The 17723-nt window shown below is 40.3% G+C and overlaps 1 protein-coding gene across 18 annotated transcripts in view; it reads left to right on the forward strand.

The window, feature by feature from the left end:
• Window positions 1-17723, forward strand: part of lrrc7 (leucine rich repeat containing 7) — a 661225-nt gene that overhangs the window by 622637 nt on the left and 20865 nt on the right. For 10 of the 18 annotated variants that reach the window (XM_063064200.1, XM_063064198.1, XM_063064201.1 and 7 more), the window contains 4 exons: window positions 7679-7798; window positions 11201-11482; window positions 12272-12364; window positions 12449-12508. In XM_063064200.1, coding sequence (XP_062920270.1) covers window positions 7679-7798; window positions 11201-11482; window positions 12272-12364; window positions 12449-12508 — 555 coding nt within the window. The remainder of the gene's footprint in view (window positions 1-7678; window positions 7799-11200; window positions 11483-12271; window positions 12365-12448; window positions 12509-17723) is intronic. The other 8 variants (XM_063064210.1, XM_063064217.1, XM_063064216.1 and 5 more) reach the window with 3 other exon arrangements.

Consider the following 17723-nt stretch of genomic DNA (forward strand, 5'->3'; position numbering starts at 1 on the left):
TGAACCCGGGTTGCCTGTATTGTAAAGTGTTGTGCTATGCTACCATGCTGCCCCATGTTTGATGTCTCCACAGTTGACCAGCTTGTTCTAACTTCACACCTGGGTTCATAAAGAGGTCATTTACAAGCAATTTGCCCCAATGACGAAGTTCTGGGGGATGTCCCTCCAGTGCTCAGAAGCATATTTTGGACATCTATGCTCAAACTTGGTCCCATTCCTTCAAATACAGGAGTAAAATGGTAGTTTCAAACTCCTGGGAGTGCACATCACACACATCCTTTTGTGGTCCCGGAACACATTCTACACAATCAGGAAAGCTCGTCAACGCCTCTACTTTCTGAGGAGGATGACGAGAGCTCGACTCTGCACATCTACAGTATACTCATGTCATTCTACTGACGTGCAGAGGAGATCATCCTAACAAGCTGCATCACTGCTTGGTACAGAAACTGCTCTGGAGCTGACAGGAAAGCTCTATAGCAGGTAGACAAAACTGCCTCACTCAGCACGGGCACCAGTCTACCTGCATCAGGGACCTATATACAGAAAGTTGCTAGCAAAGGGCCTGCAACATCATGAAGGATCCCACCCACCCTGCTCACGGACTGTTTTCCCACTCCCATCAGGAAGGAAGCTACATAGCATCTGCGCCGGGACCACCAGACTCAAAAACAGTTACCTTCCCCGAGCAGTAAGGCTGATCAACACCCCGACCCACTAACACACCACTGCCTTGTCTTTGTCACTTGCTGTCAGTCACCTTGTGTACAAACTCTCCTGCGCCTAGCATCACTTTATGGACATGCAATCTCTCTATATACATAAACTTCATATGCATTTATATTTATTGTGTTTTTATAATGTGTTCTTTATCTTTTTGTGTCTTTATTTTATGCTGCATCAGATCCAGAGTAACAATTATTTTGTCCTCCTTTACACTTGTGTACTGGAAATGGCATTAAATAATCGCGACTTGATTCATGTGACTTGCCACCTCTGTGGTAAGAATACAGTTGAAGAATAATTTACCACATGTACAGTAATTTTATCTGAACAAAAGCAAGAATTTTAATACAAATAGTATGCCAGCCCTGATGAAAGGTTTTGGCCTGAAACATCGACTGTTTATTATTTTCTACAGACGCTGCCTGATTTTGTGTGTGTTGCTCTGGATTTCCAGCATCTGTGGAACCTCTTGTGTTTACAATATGTATGCTTTTCCTTTTATTGCTAGCATTAAGTTGGTGTAATTGAAAGTTCAGTGTGTAAGCAGAGTTGGCATGTGTAGAAATGAAAAAAAGAGTGCATGCTGAGCCTTACCCATCTCACAGCATGTACTGTCACTATTTCAATCACTGCTTTCAAATGCAACTGCACCGCATTAATTTACTGAAGCTCAGCTGTAGTTTACTAAACTTCCTGCTTTATCACCCTGGAAAGCTAGTGCGTAGATGGCATTAATCAGCATTTGAATGTCTGTGCATGAACAATTTAACACTTAAAATTCTTAAAGCCTCAGTAGTCCCAGTTCCTGACATGTTGCAGGTTATATTTATTGCAACACACACAAAGTGCTGGAGGAACTCAGCAGGCCAGGCAGCATCTATGGAATAAAGTACAGTCGACATGTCAGGCTAAAACCCTTCGGCAGGACTGGAGAAAAAATGCTGGAGTAGATTTGAAAGGTGGAGGGAGGAGAGAGAAACACCAGGTGATAGGTGAAACTTGGAGAGGGGGAATGAAGCAAAGAGCTGGCAAGTTGATGGGTGAAAGAGTCAGAAGGCCATGGAAGAAAGAAAAAAGAGGGAGGAGCACCAGAGGGAGGTGATGGGCGGGCAAGGAGATAACATGAGAGAGGGGCAAGGGGATGGGAAATGGTGGGGGGTGGTGGAGGCATTACTGGAAGTTTGAGAACATCAATGTTTATTACAATGTTTTTCTAATTTTTACCATGCTCAGTCCATGTGTAAGCCTGAATGTTAAATGTCAACCAGTTTTAAAAAAGGATCTATTGCTTTCCCGGTGTATATGACAAATAAACCATTCTTGGGCTTCTAGCCGGGTAGAGGTATCAATTATAAACAGCATTTCAATGACAGACTCTGCCTTCTTCATAAGGGATGATGCCTGGGCATGTCTAGTCCAGTGGTATTTATACCCCCTTAGTCTGTCCCTCCTGATTGGCTAGTCCTTATCCAATCAGGTTTCCGCTCTCCCACCTTGTTTACAATCGAATTCCAGTTCTTTCTTTGAGTGAGACCTTTGCTTCCGTTAAAATTCTTTTCCTCCAGTTTTATTTCAATGGTTTCCTTCACAAAGCGATCCCTAAAGCCATTGGCACAGCACAGTAGTTTTGTGCCATCAAAGTTAACCTATGGCCATTGTGAATGCAATGTCTGCTATCGCCACTTTCCCCAGGCAACCAAAACGGATACACCTCCTGTGCTTCGTGATGGGGTTTCCACCGTGTGTCCCTTCTGCTCGATATCCAAACAAAGGGCAGCCCTGCCATCATTGACAATCCTTTTAGGGTACATCGATCAAACTGGGCAATCCATCGACAAGGCAACCAGATCGGTCCTCGCCAAGGGGCTAAATTTGGCTCCAATCCCTAGAGCTATACCTTATTGGGACCACATTGGCCTGGTAGAGCAATCAGTCCGAAAGCTACCACGGAATACCGCGGAGGAGGTAGGGATGGAGGTCTGCATGGCCCTCAAAAGAGCTGTTTTGCCGAAACCGAACGTTACAAAAGGAGAGCGACTGACCCTCCAGGCACTACGGCGAAACCCAACCATCATGATTTTACCAGCTGACAAAGGAAATGCAACATTCCTGATGTCCTCTGAGGAATACCACTGGAAAGTCCAACAGATTCTGGACGATCCTGCCTACAGAGTTCTACAGTGGGATCCCACGGATTCGATTATGAGGCTGACCTCCACTTTACTGAAAAAATCCAGACTGCCAGCAGATATATGCAAGACACTTCAGCCTCAGGTGTCAAGTTCACCAAGACTTTACAGGCTTCATTAAAACATTATCCAACATCCAGCTGAACACTGAAGACTTAATCTTTAGTTTCAACGTGGTGGCCCTGTTCGCAGGTGTTCCTATTAAGAACAGCTTGGGCATCCTGTGGTCAAGGTTTGCTAAGGGTACCATTGACCTTTTTGAACCCACCCATACATCGATGTACTTCCCCAACAAGGGGAACTACAAAGAAAAAATGGACAGAGTGGCCATGGGATCACCCTTGTCATTGGTTATTGCTAATTTCTCCAGGGAGTACTTTGAGATGAGGGCTATATATATATATATAGTTCATCACCTTACACCCCAAATGCTTCTTCAGATACGCCATCGTAGTGTTGCCTCATGGACTCCCTGTACTCCAACAGTTCCACTTCCATCTGAACAGCATACATCCAAACATTCAATTTACAATAGAGATGGAGAAGCACGATTGTCATTTTCAATCTCTCACTGCATGAGTGGAACTCCCTACTTGCTTCAAAAAGGCAACAATTGTGCCAGCGCCTAAGAAGAATAATGTGAGCTGCCTCGAAGACTATCACCCGATAGCACTCACATCTACAGTGATGAAATGCTTTGAGAGGATGGTCATGACTAGACTGAACTCCTGCCTCACCACAATAGGTCAACGGCAAATGCAATCTCAGTGGCTCCTCACAGGGCCTCAGACCACCTGGACAATACAAACACCTATGTCAGGATGCTGTGCATCGACTATAGCTCAGCATTTAACACCAACATTTCCACAATCCTGATTGAGAAGTTACAGAACTTGGGCCTCTGTACCTCCCTCTGCAATTGGATCCTCAACTTGCTATCCGGAAGACCACAATCTGTGGAGATTGGTGATAATATATCCTCCTCGCAGATGATCAACACTGGTGCACCTCAGGGGTGTGTGCTTAGCCCATTGCTCTACTCTCTCTATACCCATGATTGTGTGGCTAGGCATGGCTCAAATACCATGTATAAATTTGCTGATGTTAGAACCATTGTTGGTAGAATCTCAGATGGAGACGAGAGGGCATACAGGAGCGAGATATACCAATCAGTGGAGTGGTGCTGCAGCAACAACCTTGCACTCAACGTCAGTAAGACAAAAGAGCTGACTGTAGACTTCAAGAAGGGAAAGATGAAGGAACACATACCAATCTTCATAGAGGGATCAGAAGTGGAGAGAGTGAGCTGTTCAAAGTTCCTGGGTGTCAGATCTCTGAGGACCTAACCTGGTCCCAGCATATTGATGCAGCTATAAATAAGGCAAGATGGTGACTATACTTGATTAGTAGTTTGAAGAAATTTGGTATGTCAACAAATACACTCAAAAACTTCTATAGATGTACTGTGGAGAGCATTCTGACAGGCTGCATCACTGTCTGGTATGGAGGGGCTACTGCACAGGACCGAAAGAAGCTGCAGAGGGTCGTAAATTTAGGCAGTTCCAACTTGGGTACAAAATACCCAGGACACCTTCAAGGAGCGGTGTCTCAGAAAGACGGCGGCCATTATTAAGGACCCCCAGCACCCAGGGCATACCCTTTTCTCACTGTTGCCATCAGGTAGGAGGTACAGAAGCCTGAAGGCACACACTCTGCAATTCAGGAACAGCTTCTTCCCCTCTGCCATCCGATTCCTAAATGGACATTGAACCCATGAACACTACCTCACTTTTTTAATGTATATTATTTCTGGTTTTGCACAATTTTTCAATATATGTATTCAACATACATTTACTGTAATTAGTTTACTTATTTATTTTTACTGTTTTCCTTCAATATTATGTATTGCATTGAACTGTTGCTTCTAAGTTAACAAATTCTACGACACCTGCTGGTGATAATAAACCTGATTCTGATTCTCCCGTTCCTGGACGTTCTAATATAATGGAAACTGGACAGTAGCCTCAGACACAGTGTCTGTCGGAAACCCACTCACACGGACTTATACCTCAACAATAACCGCCACTATCATGCCTCCCAACGTAGAGCCGTTCTTTCTACTTTGATTAATCGTGCAAAAACTATTTTGGACCCAGAGAGTCTGCCCAAGGAAATAAGATGATTATGTATGGTGTTCATACAGAATGGCAACAAGTGAAGGAAATCAGTCAGGCCCTTTAAAAGGCAGATGGAAAAACCAGGAAACCTAACAGCAAGGAGGAACTCGTCACTACTGCCTGTCTTTCCTATATTTCCATGGTTTAGAAACATAGACATAAAAAACCTACAGCACAATACAGGCCCTTCGGCCCACAAAGCTGCACCAAACATGTCCTTACCTTAGAAATTACCTTGGGTTACGCATAGCCCTCTATTTTTCTAAGCTCCATGTACCTATCCAGGAGTTTCTTAAATGACCCTATTGTCTCCGCCTCTACTACCGTCACCGGCAGCCCATTCCACGCACTCACCACTCTCCACATAAAAGACTTAGCCCTGACATCTCCTCTGTACCTACTTCCAAGTACCTTAAAACTGTGCCCTCTTGTGCTAGCCATTTCAGCCCTGGGAAAAAGTCTCTGTCTAGCCACGCAATCAATGCCTCTCATCATCTTATACACCTCTAACAGGTAACCTCTTATCCTCTGTCTCTCCAAGAGGAAAGGCAGAGTTCACTCAACCTATTCTTACAAGGCATGCTCCCCAATCCAGGCAAGATCCTTGTAAATTCAGGATCCTATAGAAGTACCAGATTAATACCATCCACAAACCTGTAAGGAATCTTATGCAGGTCAAGGATGACCTTGGACTCAGGACAACTAGCACTTACAGGATTCCCTGTGAATGCGGAGCACTATATATTGGCCAGGTCATCCCATGTTGGAAACCCGCATCAAGGAGTACGGGAGATGCATCTGTTTGGGTTACCCAGAGAAACCAGTGGTAGCAGAACATTGCATCTGTAATTGACTTTGATGGCACAAAACAACTCTACCCTGTCAGTGGCTTTTGGGACCATCTGGTGAAGAAAGCCATTGAAATAGAACTAGAGGAAAAGAAATTTAACAAAGACCAAGGTCTCGCTCTAAGTAAGAACTGGAATTTGATTGTAAACAAGGTGGGAGAGTGGAAATCTGATTGGGTGAACACTAACCAATCAAGAGGGATGGACTATGGGATTATAAAACCAAAAGACTGGATGTGCCCAGGCATCAACCCTAATGAAGATGGCAGAGTTTGTCATCGAAACATCAGTTATAATTGATACGTGCCCGGCTGGAAGCCTAAGAAGAGTCTATTCATCAACTAGTTATTACTTAAACTTAAATTGGAAAATCACTATACAGTGGATTCTCGTTAACTGGGACACATTGGGACCAATATATTTTGGCCCATTCACGCAGCTGCCCCAATTAGCCAAAGTTTCATGGAAATAGTTAAAAAGTTATTTTAAAAAAAGGAAACTATCACTTAATTGAATAACAAATTATGTATTTAAATGAAACATAGAATAAGTTAGAACACTACCAATACTACTACAGTACTATGGGAGGGAGGGAACGTCAACCCAGACCATGAGAGGCCTGCGGCGGGCATTTTCATGCCTTACAAGGCACAGGTTGGAAGTCTGTGTGGGGCACCACTCCTCGCACAGATACTAGAGCAATGTGTGATTAAGTGCCTTGCTCAAGGACACAAACATGCTGCCACAGCCGAAGCTCAAACTAGCGGCCTTCAGATCACTAGACGAACACCTTAACCACTTGGCCACATGCCCAATAGTACTATACAACTGCATATTAGTTCCTAATAGCTATCAAAAGAGGAATTCATCCATTATATGCTGCTGCATTCTTTTGATTGACTGTAAATGAACAAAATGAGCACAGACACCTAGTTTAGATAATAGACTGCCTTCATACAATGCTATTGATGATTGCTTCCTCCAAAACTTCATTTTCCATGTAATATTCAAAATGATCATCAACATGTTCAAATTTTTTATAGCTTCTAATTTATTGAAGTAGTAAAATCATTTCAATTTTACCCCCAGTCGTTTCTGGCATCTCCAAGCCTGAATGCTTGAAACTGCAGTGAGCAAAACAGTTCTGAATTGTCTTACTGCTTATTTCACATCAACTATCAGTGACAAAAATCACTGCTTTTTGAACACAAGCATATGCAATTGACACTGTTTAAAAACTGTCCACTCTAAGCTTGGTGTAGTTTTTGACAGCCACACATGTGCATGCATCTGATGCTAGTTAGAAACTGTTCGGTAACAGCCTCCTGTCCCAATTAAACAGTATGGTGTCCTAAATAAATGAAGAGAATCCCAGCCATTTTCTTGATTTTTTTTTGTTCTTTAAGAGTTGTCCTAAATATGCAGCTTCCCGGATTAACTGATGGCCCAATTAACCGGAATTCACTGTATATCCATTTTCCAGCATGAACCATTGAAAAACAAGGATGCTGTTTGATTCTAGTTAATGTGTTTTTGAGCCAGAAGAGCCCAGGAAAGCTGAAACCACTAACCACTTTGATAAAAATGCAATTCAAGGTTTAACTTTGTGCCTTCTTTATTTACAACTCTGAATACTTCACCAGCTAAAGCACTTAATTGGGACAAATGCAAAGTTATCAATGGTGTTGGTTAAATGTGCGGCACCAAGCAGCAACCTGTTTAACTTTTTTGTCTTCAGGCACCATCACAACAGGGCAATGTTCATGACAGTGAGCTGGAAGATATATCTCCAACTAGTCAGTGGAATTCATATGCGTTGGGAAGACGGGATGTGCCACCGGAGAACATGATAAAAAAGGTTAGACCATTCAAAGGTGGATTTGATTTCTTGACAGTTCATGTCTTATCTGTTGTGATTTCATTCTTGTTCCTTGAACTTCCTTTGTTTTTCTGGCAGTGTATTCAGTTTCATTGTGTCATTATGGTTTAAAATACATGGTGAGTTTAACTTAATTGATGTATCTGTTCTATGTGTTTTTTTTTCTGACTATACAGTATGATCTATTTATGACAGCATTATTTTGAATGCCTTTATGGCCAATTCCAGTAAGCAAGGCTAGATAGTTTCACACTTGAACTCTTGATGTAGGCCTGGAAATCTTTTACTGCCAATTTTCATTTGAATCCCATTGAACAATCACTTGTCCGCTTCCCATAGAAAGTGGCATTCCTCCAATTCGGAGTTAATCAACCTGGCTCTTGATGTTGTGAGAAGACTGCTTCTTGCAATGAATGGACAGGAAGAAATTCAGTGTTCAGGAAGTGATCAATACTCAATGCACAGGTTGTGATCTGCATGCAGCCTGGGGTTAAGGGTATGGTAGGGGTTAGTGGTCAAGGGCGATTACAGATTAGGAATTGGTTGTAATAGTTCTATGGAATTAAAGGATTAATTTAGATTCATTTATTATTCAGTCTTGAAAGAAGAATGTTAAATATATGTACTGTTATGCCAAGAGAGACTACTTGGCCGATTGAATCCATACTGGCTACTAGTCTTCTCAGTCTCTTTGCCCAGGTTTTTCATAGCCCTGCTAATTTGTTTTTCTTATTTGTCTAACTCCCTCTGCTTCTAAGATAAAGAGCAAACATGAGACCCCAGACTCTTCCATAGGTGAGACAGGTGGGTTTCGTGTGAGGTGGTGTGCTCCAATTTACAGACAGCCCTGAAGTCCTCCATGCTATCATAAATGCTCTTCCTCCGCTTAGAGTGGTTGTGGAACAAGGATTCCTAGGACTCACTGGGGATGTAGCACATATTTGAGGAGGCTTTGACCGTGTCCTCAGTGTCTATTTTGGGAACCTGGTGTTGGGTGTGAAACTTGTGTGACCTGCTCTGCCTGAACGCAGAGATATTCTCCCTGCTAAAAACCTGGGATGCTCCCTTCAAATCTGGTGACAGAACAGCTCTCATGACAGCCAGGAAAAACCCCATCTTAGACATCTAGAGGGGAAATGCCACCTACACACAATAAAATCAGAAACACCTGTCCGATGACAATCTGTGGCAAATGTGGCTGGGCACTGCGGGCACTACAGACTATGCAAGGAAAAACAGTGTCAGTTGTACCAGTGACGCCTCCCTCCCTGACACCCTAAACAACTTTTATGCGTGCTTCGAGGCATGCAACACAACGCCAGCCACGAAAGCTACCCCCTTCCCAGGTGAGCAGCCACTGTCTGTAACAGCAGCAAAAGTGAGAAGGACTCTGCAGAGAGTCAATCCCCATAGGGCAGCCAGGCCAGAAAACATCCCAGGCCAAGGACTTGGAATATACATACCAGATGAATGACATCTTCACCGACACCTTTCTGAATTGTGCAATAGCTGCACTGGTAGAGGGAAAAAGATGCTGATTTACATCATCGATTCTGCCTTCACTGACGGATGTGAAGAGGTTCATATTTTCAAACTTTATTATCATTGTTGCACAGAAGAAGGTGATTAGTAGTCCACCTTTTTCTTACTGTTAGTGAATGTAAGGCCCATTCTCCTTTTCACTTCAGTAACAAGTTAATGATGATTTGGAGCTTGGCTTCCAAATGTGTGCTCATGCACATATATTCTTAAAAAATGGAATGTAATTACCTTATTTCAGTGACCTTGATGTTTGTGGGAATATAAATTGCCCTAGATAAATAGTTATGAAGATTAGCTCCACTCCCACAGGAAGTTTGTGGAGATGAGATTCAGCTTAATTTGATGGGGCAAAGATGGGTGTCTTGTTTGACACTCGTCGTGATTGAGATTGGCACTTGATGCTGTGGAACCAGTGGTTATTATTCTGTCATCGTAAAACAAATATAAGATTGAGATACATTTGAGAAGACTGTACCGCAGTCAGAAAAGCTGTAGTGTAATCAGAAAACGTGCTGCTTCCTGCATGTTTCCCACCTTGAACGCAGTGAGGATCATTAACATGTTGTGATTCAAACACCAGCTCTTTATCCACTGAAAGGAGCAGGTTGAGAAGAGCCCTGGTAGAAAGCAGGGAGACAGGGAGAGCCATCTATTATTACCACAATACAACATCTCTGAGATGCCCTAGAATATTCTCAAGTTTCTAGATTGAATAATAGATCATGAAGGCAACACACACAAAATGCTGGAGGAACTCAGCAGGTCAGGCAGCATCTATAGAAATAAATACCAGTTAACGTTTCAGGCCAAGGTGTGTGTGTCTGCATCAGAGCAAGTACACACTTACTGGACAATATCTACATATGCCCCACTAATCTACCAAGCTGCTAGTACTGACAACAATAAAACATAGGAAAGCCAGGATTCTATTAATGAATGTGCTCAAGGAAGCCATGAAATAATATCTTTTAAATAAATCAATACATTAAAAATTAAAAAGTAATGCAAAATAATTTCACAGACAAAAAGAGATTGAAATGAATTGAAAATATTTTGACTTCTTACAATACACATGCTTACCCCCAGAAATGATCCCTCTCCCACCAGAGTGCCAGAAGTGTATCTGCTAACATTTTGAGTCACTAGTTTGTAACTAGTCTAATTCCATTTTCAAGCCCTGGACTGCATCTGCTGCCTGCCCCACTCCAGGATTATCTCTAGTTATCTCATTTCCCATTGTTCAGACTTAGTATCTCATTTTGATTCCAAATGAGTTCCCATTTCACCTCACTGATTACTGTATTCCTCATTCAAGTACTCAGAAACCCCTTGTATTGTGTCCCAAGTTCAAATGAGAAAGATCACAATATATTTTATTAAATGTATTTCACTTGTAATCACTTCCTCATACAAAAGTTTTCCTTTTGCAGACAATAGTTTTACTACTTTTAAATGAACTGAATATTCTGCGATACCCTTGGCTTCCTGTTCTATCACTGTTATCAAAATAAAATCTTATTAGGCTCATTGTATATCCTTTTAGTAACATTATGCATTTCACTAGCAAGTTAGTTAAATATAAAGGCATGTTGCTTCTTCTGATAAATCTATTTTTTTCCAAAAAAATTATCATTTCAAAACTATTTTAATTATCTCCCATACAACTGTAGAAGCTAAGACATCATCTTAACTAAACAGTATGATCCATGCTATATTCAAAATCTGTATATATACACTTTAGACTGATTTCTAGGTATTGGTGTTGTCGTCACTTAGGTCTCCTGTGTCCTTTTTTTTCTTTTATCTGTCTGTGTAAGTTGTAATGATTGTCCTTTACAGCTTCCTGAATCTTTGCCTAATGGGCTGAATTACCCACAGGCAGGTAGCCACCCTCATCAAGGGCAAAGTGCATTAGGGACTTCACCACAAAGCCTACAGCATCGATCCAGGGAGCAACAGTATGAAGGAGCTGTGTCAAAAGTAACGCTTCAGCAATATCAGAAGCCTTTGCAGATTGCCATTTCATCAACGCAGAACGTTCCCAATGCACGAGCAGCTCAACCCAGCAGATGTCTAACAAGCATTAAGCCACAAAAGAGTACAGAAAGTTACCAGGAGCAGGTAAAGTGGCTATCGTGTATTTAAGTTTATGTGAAGAAAAGTTAAACATAAAGTTGTAAATAAAACTCCTGAACATTTAGTCAATAAATTCACTGTCATGTCAGTTTGTTAGTATGGTAACTTTGTCATGACAGCAATAGTGTACTACAACTATCTTATCACCAAACCGGAAAGAGGATAATGAATATATATTCTGTTGTTAATCGCTGGTAAGTTTTCCACTCATAAAGTGCATGCATGTCGGGCAAAAACAGCAACTGATATGATATGAGGGCAATATTGATAAATATCTAGGCTCAAATCAAAAGGTTGCCCCTGATATCAGAGAAAAACCAGTAACCATGAATGATATTTCACCATAAATGCTTAAAATGTTTTGGATAAAATTCAAGGTATGCAAATAAATGCAGAGTACAAATATCATACATTGAATTTCATATCCTATGGAACAGGATTAAGTGAGTAGAGGGAATTGGTTTTGGGTGGATGCACAATGAAATTATATTTAGAGTCCACAGAAACTTCAAGTTCAAACTATTCTGTCCTATCAAGAATATAGATGGTGCTTCATCTGCTGAATGTTTGAAACTAAATCAAATCTGGAACCTTTATGATCAGAATTGCTCAATTCCATTTTGGACTGTGGACATATGACTGATGCATTACAAATGTTCATAATTTCTCCTATGATAAATTAAAGCATATTGATATTGCCATATTTATACCAAAATTGTCTTAGTTGCTGTATTTACACTAACAACCATGTTTTTTTTTCACTCTTTAACTCAGTTTTGTGTGAGGATAGAGAAGAACCCCGGTCTTGGTTTCAGCATAAGTGGAGGAATAAGTGGACAAGGGAATCCATTCAAGCCATCTGATATGGTAATCTGAAAGAGAACAATCAAATGCAATTGCATTTTCCCAGATAACTTATAGGCTACAGTAACATTGCCCTACCCTCCATAGGTTGATGCCAGCTATCAAAGGATGAGCAGAAGTCAGCTACAGATGGTAAAGGGAAATGGTGTAAGTCAGCAAAGCTGGTACTTCATTAACAATAAACAGCATGCTTTTTAATACTCCACAAACTAGGAAAATTTTTTTTTACATTAATTATTTTTAGAATAATCCAGCCATAATTTCAAAACACCAAAAATCATCAATTAGGTGCTTTATTCCGATTCATTTTTTTAATATCTTGCCATCCATGCATATATCACAATTTGCTCCATGAAACCAGATAATATCATTAGTTCATCATTTTAATTTGATAGATAATTTATTTTAAATGGGTTACTATTAACATTAAAATAATATCATAAAATCTAGTCAGAATGTACTATATAATGGAGCTTTGTGTTAATTGTATATGTTCACAAGTTAACATTTCAGTGGTAGTTAGTATTCTTATTCTTCTTATGGCTCATCTTCCTGGCATCATAAACTCCTGAGTCCTCTCCACCCTAGTTCCTCATTCCTCCTGCAAAGAAACTAACATTGTCACACTTTGATCTTTTCATCTGTTTATCATAGTTTAAATTATATCTTCAAGTACGTGAGAAGTTATGCATTCTTATGCTACCTAGAGCATCAATTCTTTACTTTATCACAAGCTCCATCTCCCATAAGAAACCACTTCCATTTTGGGCTTTCATTATTATTTAATTCTTTTTCTCCTTTCTTATTGAAAAAGGTTTCCTTACCATTATAAAATGGTAAGGGGAATAGGCAGAAATTATTGTGCTGCAAGTGGGATGGTCTCTGCAAAGATTGATGCAGAAATGAAAAAACTTTCTTTCTGTTGCCATCTTCTACAAACACTATGAGTTATATTACAGTTGTAACACAATAAGACATAGAACCACACATGAAACACAATGTGCTTGTTTCAAAACTAGACAAATCTATCAAAACTATTATCCTTTAAAAATATCTATGAGCTAAGTAATATTCTACGTAATCCATTCCATTAAGCTGTCCCTTCATGCATTGCTTTACCATTAACTTATGAAAGTATCTCCAAATAATGTGGTTAGATTAACCATCTACTCTGGAAAGTAGATGCAGAATATTACTGCTGAACCAAATCATATTTGATTTGTCCATGGTTTATAACAAAACAATGTAAGGGACCAGACGGTAATCAAGGATATGGAACCTATTTGAAACTAACTTCCATGTAGCATGACACAAAGAAAGAAAAATGTACAGAAGCTAACCCTAACCCTGATTGATCACAGCTCTGTTGAAGTCAACCACAATCAACTGGAACTATTTTTTTTGAATCTATGACGCTATGACTATCCTCAATCTAATCACTTAATTGTAAATCATAAAGCAATGCTGACTGTTCTAAGCAGGCCATGTCTTTTTGAATGCACATGATTCCTATCCTTCAGTATCTTCTCCAGTGGCTTCCATACCACTGATGTGAGGCTCCTTGTCCTGTAATTATCTGGATTATCCTTATTTCCCTTCTTGAACAAAGGCACATTTGCTACTCTCCATTCCTCTGGGACTTCACCTCTTGCCAGTGTGGACACAAAGATCCTGGTTAAAGCCCCAGCAATCTCTTTACTTTCTTCTTTCACTATAATGGGATATATGCCATTAGGTCCTGGGGACTTATCCAACTTCATGCTTTTCAGGAGACCCAGCATTACCTCCTCCTTAATCTCAGAATGTCCCAGCACATCAGAATGCTCCAGCCAGTTTTCAGTATCCTCCAAATCCTTCTCCTTGGTAAATATCAATGCAAAGTATTCACTTAGTAACTCAGCCATGTGCTATAACAACAAACACAAATTCTGTTCTTTATCCTCATGTGGACTGTAGCTGCACTGTTCAATGGTGGAATAGATTGGAGGGACTAAATGGGATAGAGTAATTCTTGTTTCAGTGTGCTGTCTTCCCATCGTTTGGACACTACAAAATGCTGATGCTCTGAATTTAGACAGCACATTCCTCAGCAGACAGTGCTCAGTGTGACTGAGCAGACAGTCGACAGTAGATAGTCAACTGAGTAGGCAGTTCTGGCAATGCAGTGTGCTAACAGCTCCCAATGGGCTAATTTAGAAGCATGTCACATGTAGCAGTCAAAACGAATAGCTCACAATGACTTGGATGAACAAGGACAGCATTCATGAAAAAATGGGATTGTTGGTTCCTTTACATCTGGCCACATGAGATCTCGAAAATGACATTTTCTGCATGCACATTTTGTGACTCCCATATGCCACAGATTTAGTGTTGGCCTAATGAGTATTTACCATTTGTACACACAACAATGAAATGCAAAACTGCCAGTCACCCATAACAGATGTTAAGAACTGACAGACTGCAGTGGAGGCCAAGTCCGTGGGTATATATAAAGTGGAAGTTGATAGATTCCTGATTGGTTGGGACATCAAGGAATATGGTGAGAGGGCAGGTGTATGGGGTTGAATAGGATCTGGAATCGGCCATGATGAAATGGCAGAAGGTACTCAATGGGCTGAATGGCCTAATTCTGCTGCTATGTCTTATGGTCTTCTGCTGAGAAGTGCAGCAGTGGACAAAATTAGGAAGGTACCATCATTGTGAGGAAGTTAATGTGCCTTTGTAATTCTTATACTGGCATAGCGGTGGTGGATGTACCACCATGTACTTAATGCACATAGATGAATGTGATGTATGATAAAATGTGGTTACTTTTCCCCAACTATCTTTACGCAGTATGACACATTATAAGCTGGGTGGAATAGCAGGCAAAACTGCAGGGAAGATAAACATTCACATAAACATGGCATTGGATAAAGATAATGAATATTCTAGAAGTTGTTGGATTAAAAACATCAGAATCTAACATTATATAGTCAAATTATAGATCATAATTATACAATTATGCAGTCTTAATTGAACAAAGTGGAAATGGGCAACCCCAGTATTGAGCAGGGTATGCTAAGATGTTTGGCACCTTGTAGTCCAGAAGCTCTCAACAATTGTATTTCTTGTCAGCAATTGTTTAGGGTCTGTTATTTGCAAGGGAGGCCTATAATGTGACTCTGGAAAGTAAGAAAAAAGCAGTCGTTAAGTTTGTGTACCTAGGTTCTTGTTATACAGAGTGTGGAACTTCCGTGCCAGTAATCTGCAGAGATGGTAATAGAATTGTGAAGGTTGTCTTGATATATGCATCATAAAACAGATACTTAGCGCAGCATGAATTGGAAGGATTTTATTAATTTGGAATCACTAAACATGGTACTTATTGATTAAGGACTGAGAGAACAATAGTCATTTCAAGATTTACACAGATTCAAGACTATCATTTTGGAAATTACCTCATTGTCAGGGCACCACGTAAGTGCTGAAAATAATATCATTAAAATAATTGGAACCTGGAAGCACCCACAGTTGCTAAGTGCTTCAAGGTTCACTCACTACTGCTGTGTCAGAAGCCAGTTATCTTGCAACTTAGCTCTAAGTGGCAATTTTGAAATTATATTTAAAATCTATTTCAGTCTCTTTGCCTGCAAGACAGATTAAGACTTTTAGGAGAAAATCTAATTTTTACTTTCTCTGTCCCTGCGCAATGAACAGAAATTCTCTTGTCCTTAGCTACTACAGTATTAAATTCTAAAGTATCTGTTTCCATACATCATCGGTAAGTGATCATGCAGTTCAGTCAGCCAACTCAATCCCACGTATGATTAATGACATATGGCCTATATATCATCAGTTATTAAAGTTCATTTTGAGTACACTCACCTTCTCCTCAAATGCTTTATTTGCTAATGATTTTCTAGCTCCTCATTAAAGCAATGAATTTGTGCAATTTTACCACCCTGTCTAGATTTGGAACCTTGCTTAATTTTTTTTTGTTTACTCAACTTAAATAGTTCACTTCTCCCTTAACAAAATGTTTTGTTGTTTTACAGAATTGAATTATATTTCTCATGAATCAGCTATTGTTCATTGAAAATATATTTAACCTATTGGGCCTTTGTTTATAACTTGCTCTTGCAAGCCAGAATTATACTGCACCCTCTTTGCCAATTTTCCAATAGATTCCAATGCTTCTTGAGATAAAGTGACCAAGATTAAATTTCACACTTGTATCTGTCAACATTAACATAATATAACATTTTTTAGACACTAAAGCATTAACAACCTTATTTTGCATTAGAAACATAGAAACATAGAAAACCTACAGCACCATACAGGCCTTTCAGCCCACAAAGTTGTGCCGAACACCTCCCTACCTTAGAAATTACTAGGCTTACCTATAGCCCTCTATTTTTCTAAGCTCCATGTACCTACCCAAAAGTCTCTTAAAAGACCCTTATATACCCTTTGCTTCTCTGATTATTTGTATCATCTGGGATGATGCTGGTACACCATGATTATCACCAAGTCACTTTCCTTTCTACCTCTGCCCATTGCAATTCTAAGCCATAAGTCCATAATGCATGGGAGCAGACTCAGGCCTCTTGGCCCACAAGTATCCTCTACCATTTTATCATGGTCAATTTAGTTTCCCTCTCAACCCCACCCTGCTGCCTTCTCATCGTAACCTTTGACACACTTACTAATAAAGAATCTATCAATCTTCGCTTTAAGTATACCTAATCACTTGGCCGTCCACAGTCATCTCTAGCAATAAGTTTCGCACATTCTCCACCCTCTGGCCAAAGGAATTCCTCCTCATCTCTATTCTAAAAGGAAGTCCTTCTATTCCGAGGGCTGAGCCCTCTGGTCTTAGAACTGTCCCACTGTTGGAAACATCCTCTACATGTCCACTTTATTTAAGCCTTTCAGTATTCAGATATACCCCCTCATTCTTCTAAACTCCAATGAATACAAGCCCAGAGCCATCAAATGCTCCTCATATTAATCCGTTCATTCCCAATATCCTTCTTGTAAATCTTCTCTGGATCTTCTCTAATGCCAGCACATCATTTCTTATATATGGAAGCCAAACCTACTCACAATACTCCAAATATGGTGGAAACAATGCCTTATAAAGCCACACCTTAACCTTTACATTCTAGTCCTCTGGAAATGAATGCTAGCATTGCATTTGCCTTCCTTACTACCGACTCAACCTGCAAATTAGCCTTTCGGGAATCCACAATTAGGACTCCCAAGTCCATTTGAACCACCAATTTCTGAGTACATTCCTATTTAGAAAATAGTGTACACCTTTATTCCTTCATGAAGTCATAAAGTACACGACTATAGACTTCCCACTCCTCTGCCCGTT

The sequence above is a fragment of the Mobula hypostoma genome, chromosome 12, assembly GCF_963921235.1.
Source record: "Mobula hypostoma chromosome 12, sMobHyp1.1, whole genome shotgun sequence".
Lineage (NCBI taxonomy): Eukaryota > Metazoa > Chordata > Chondrichthyes > Myliobatiformes > Myliobatidae > Mobula > Mobula hypostoma.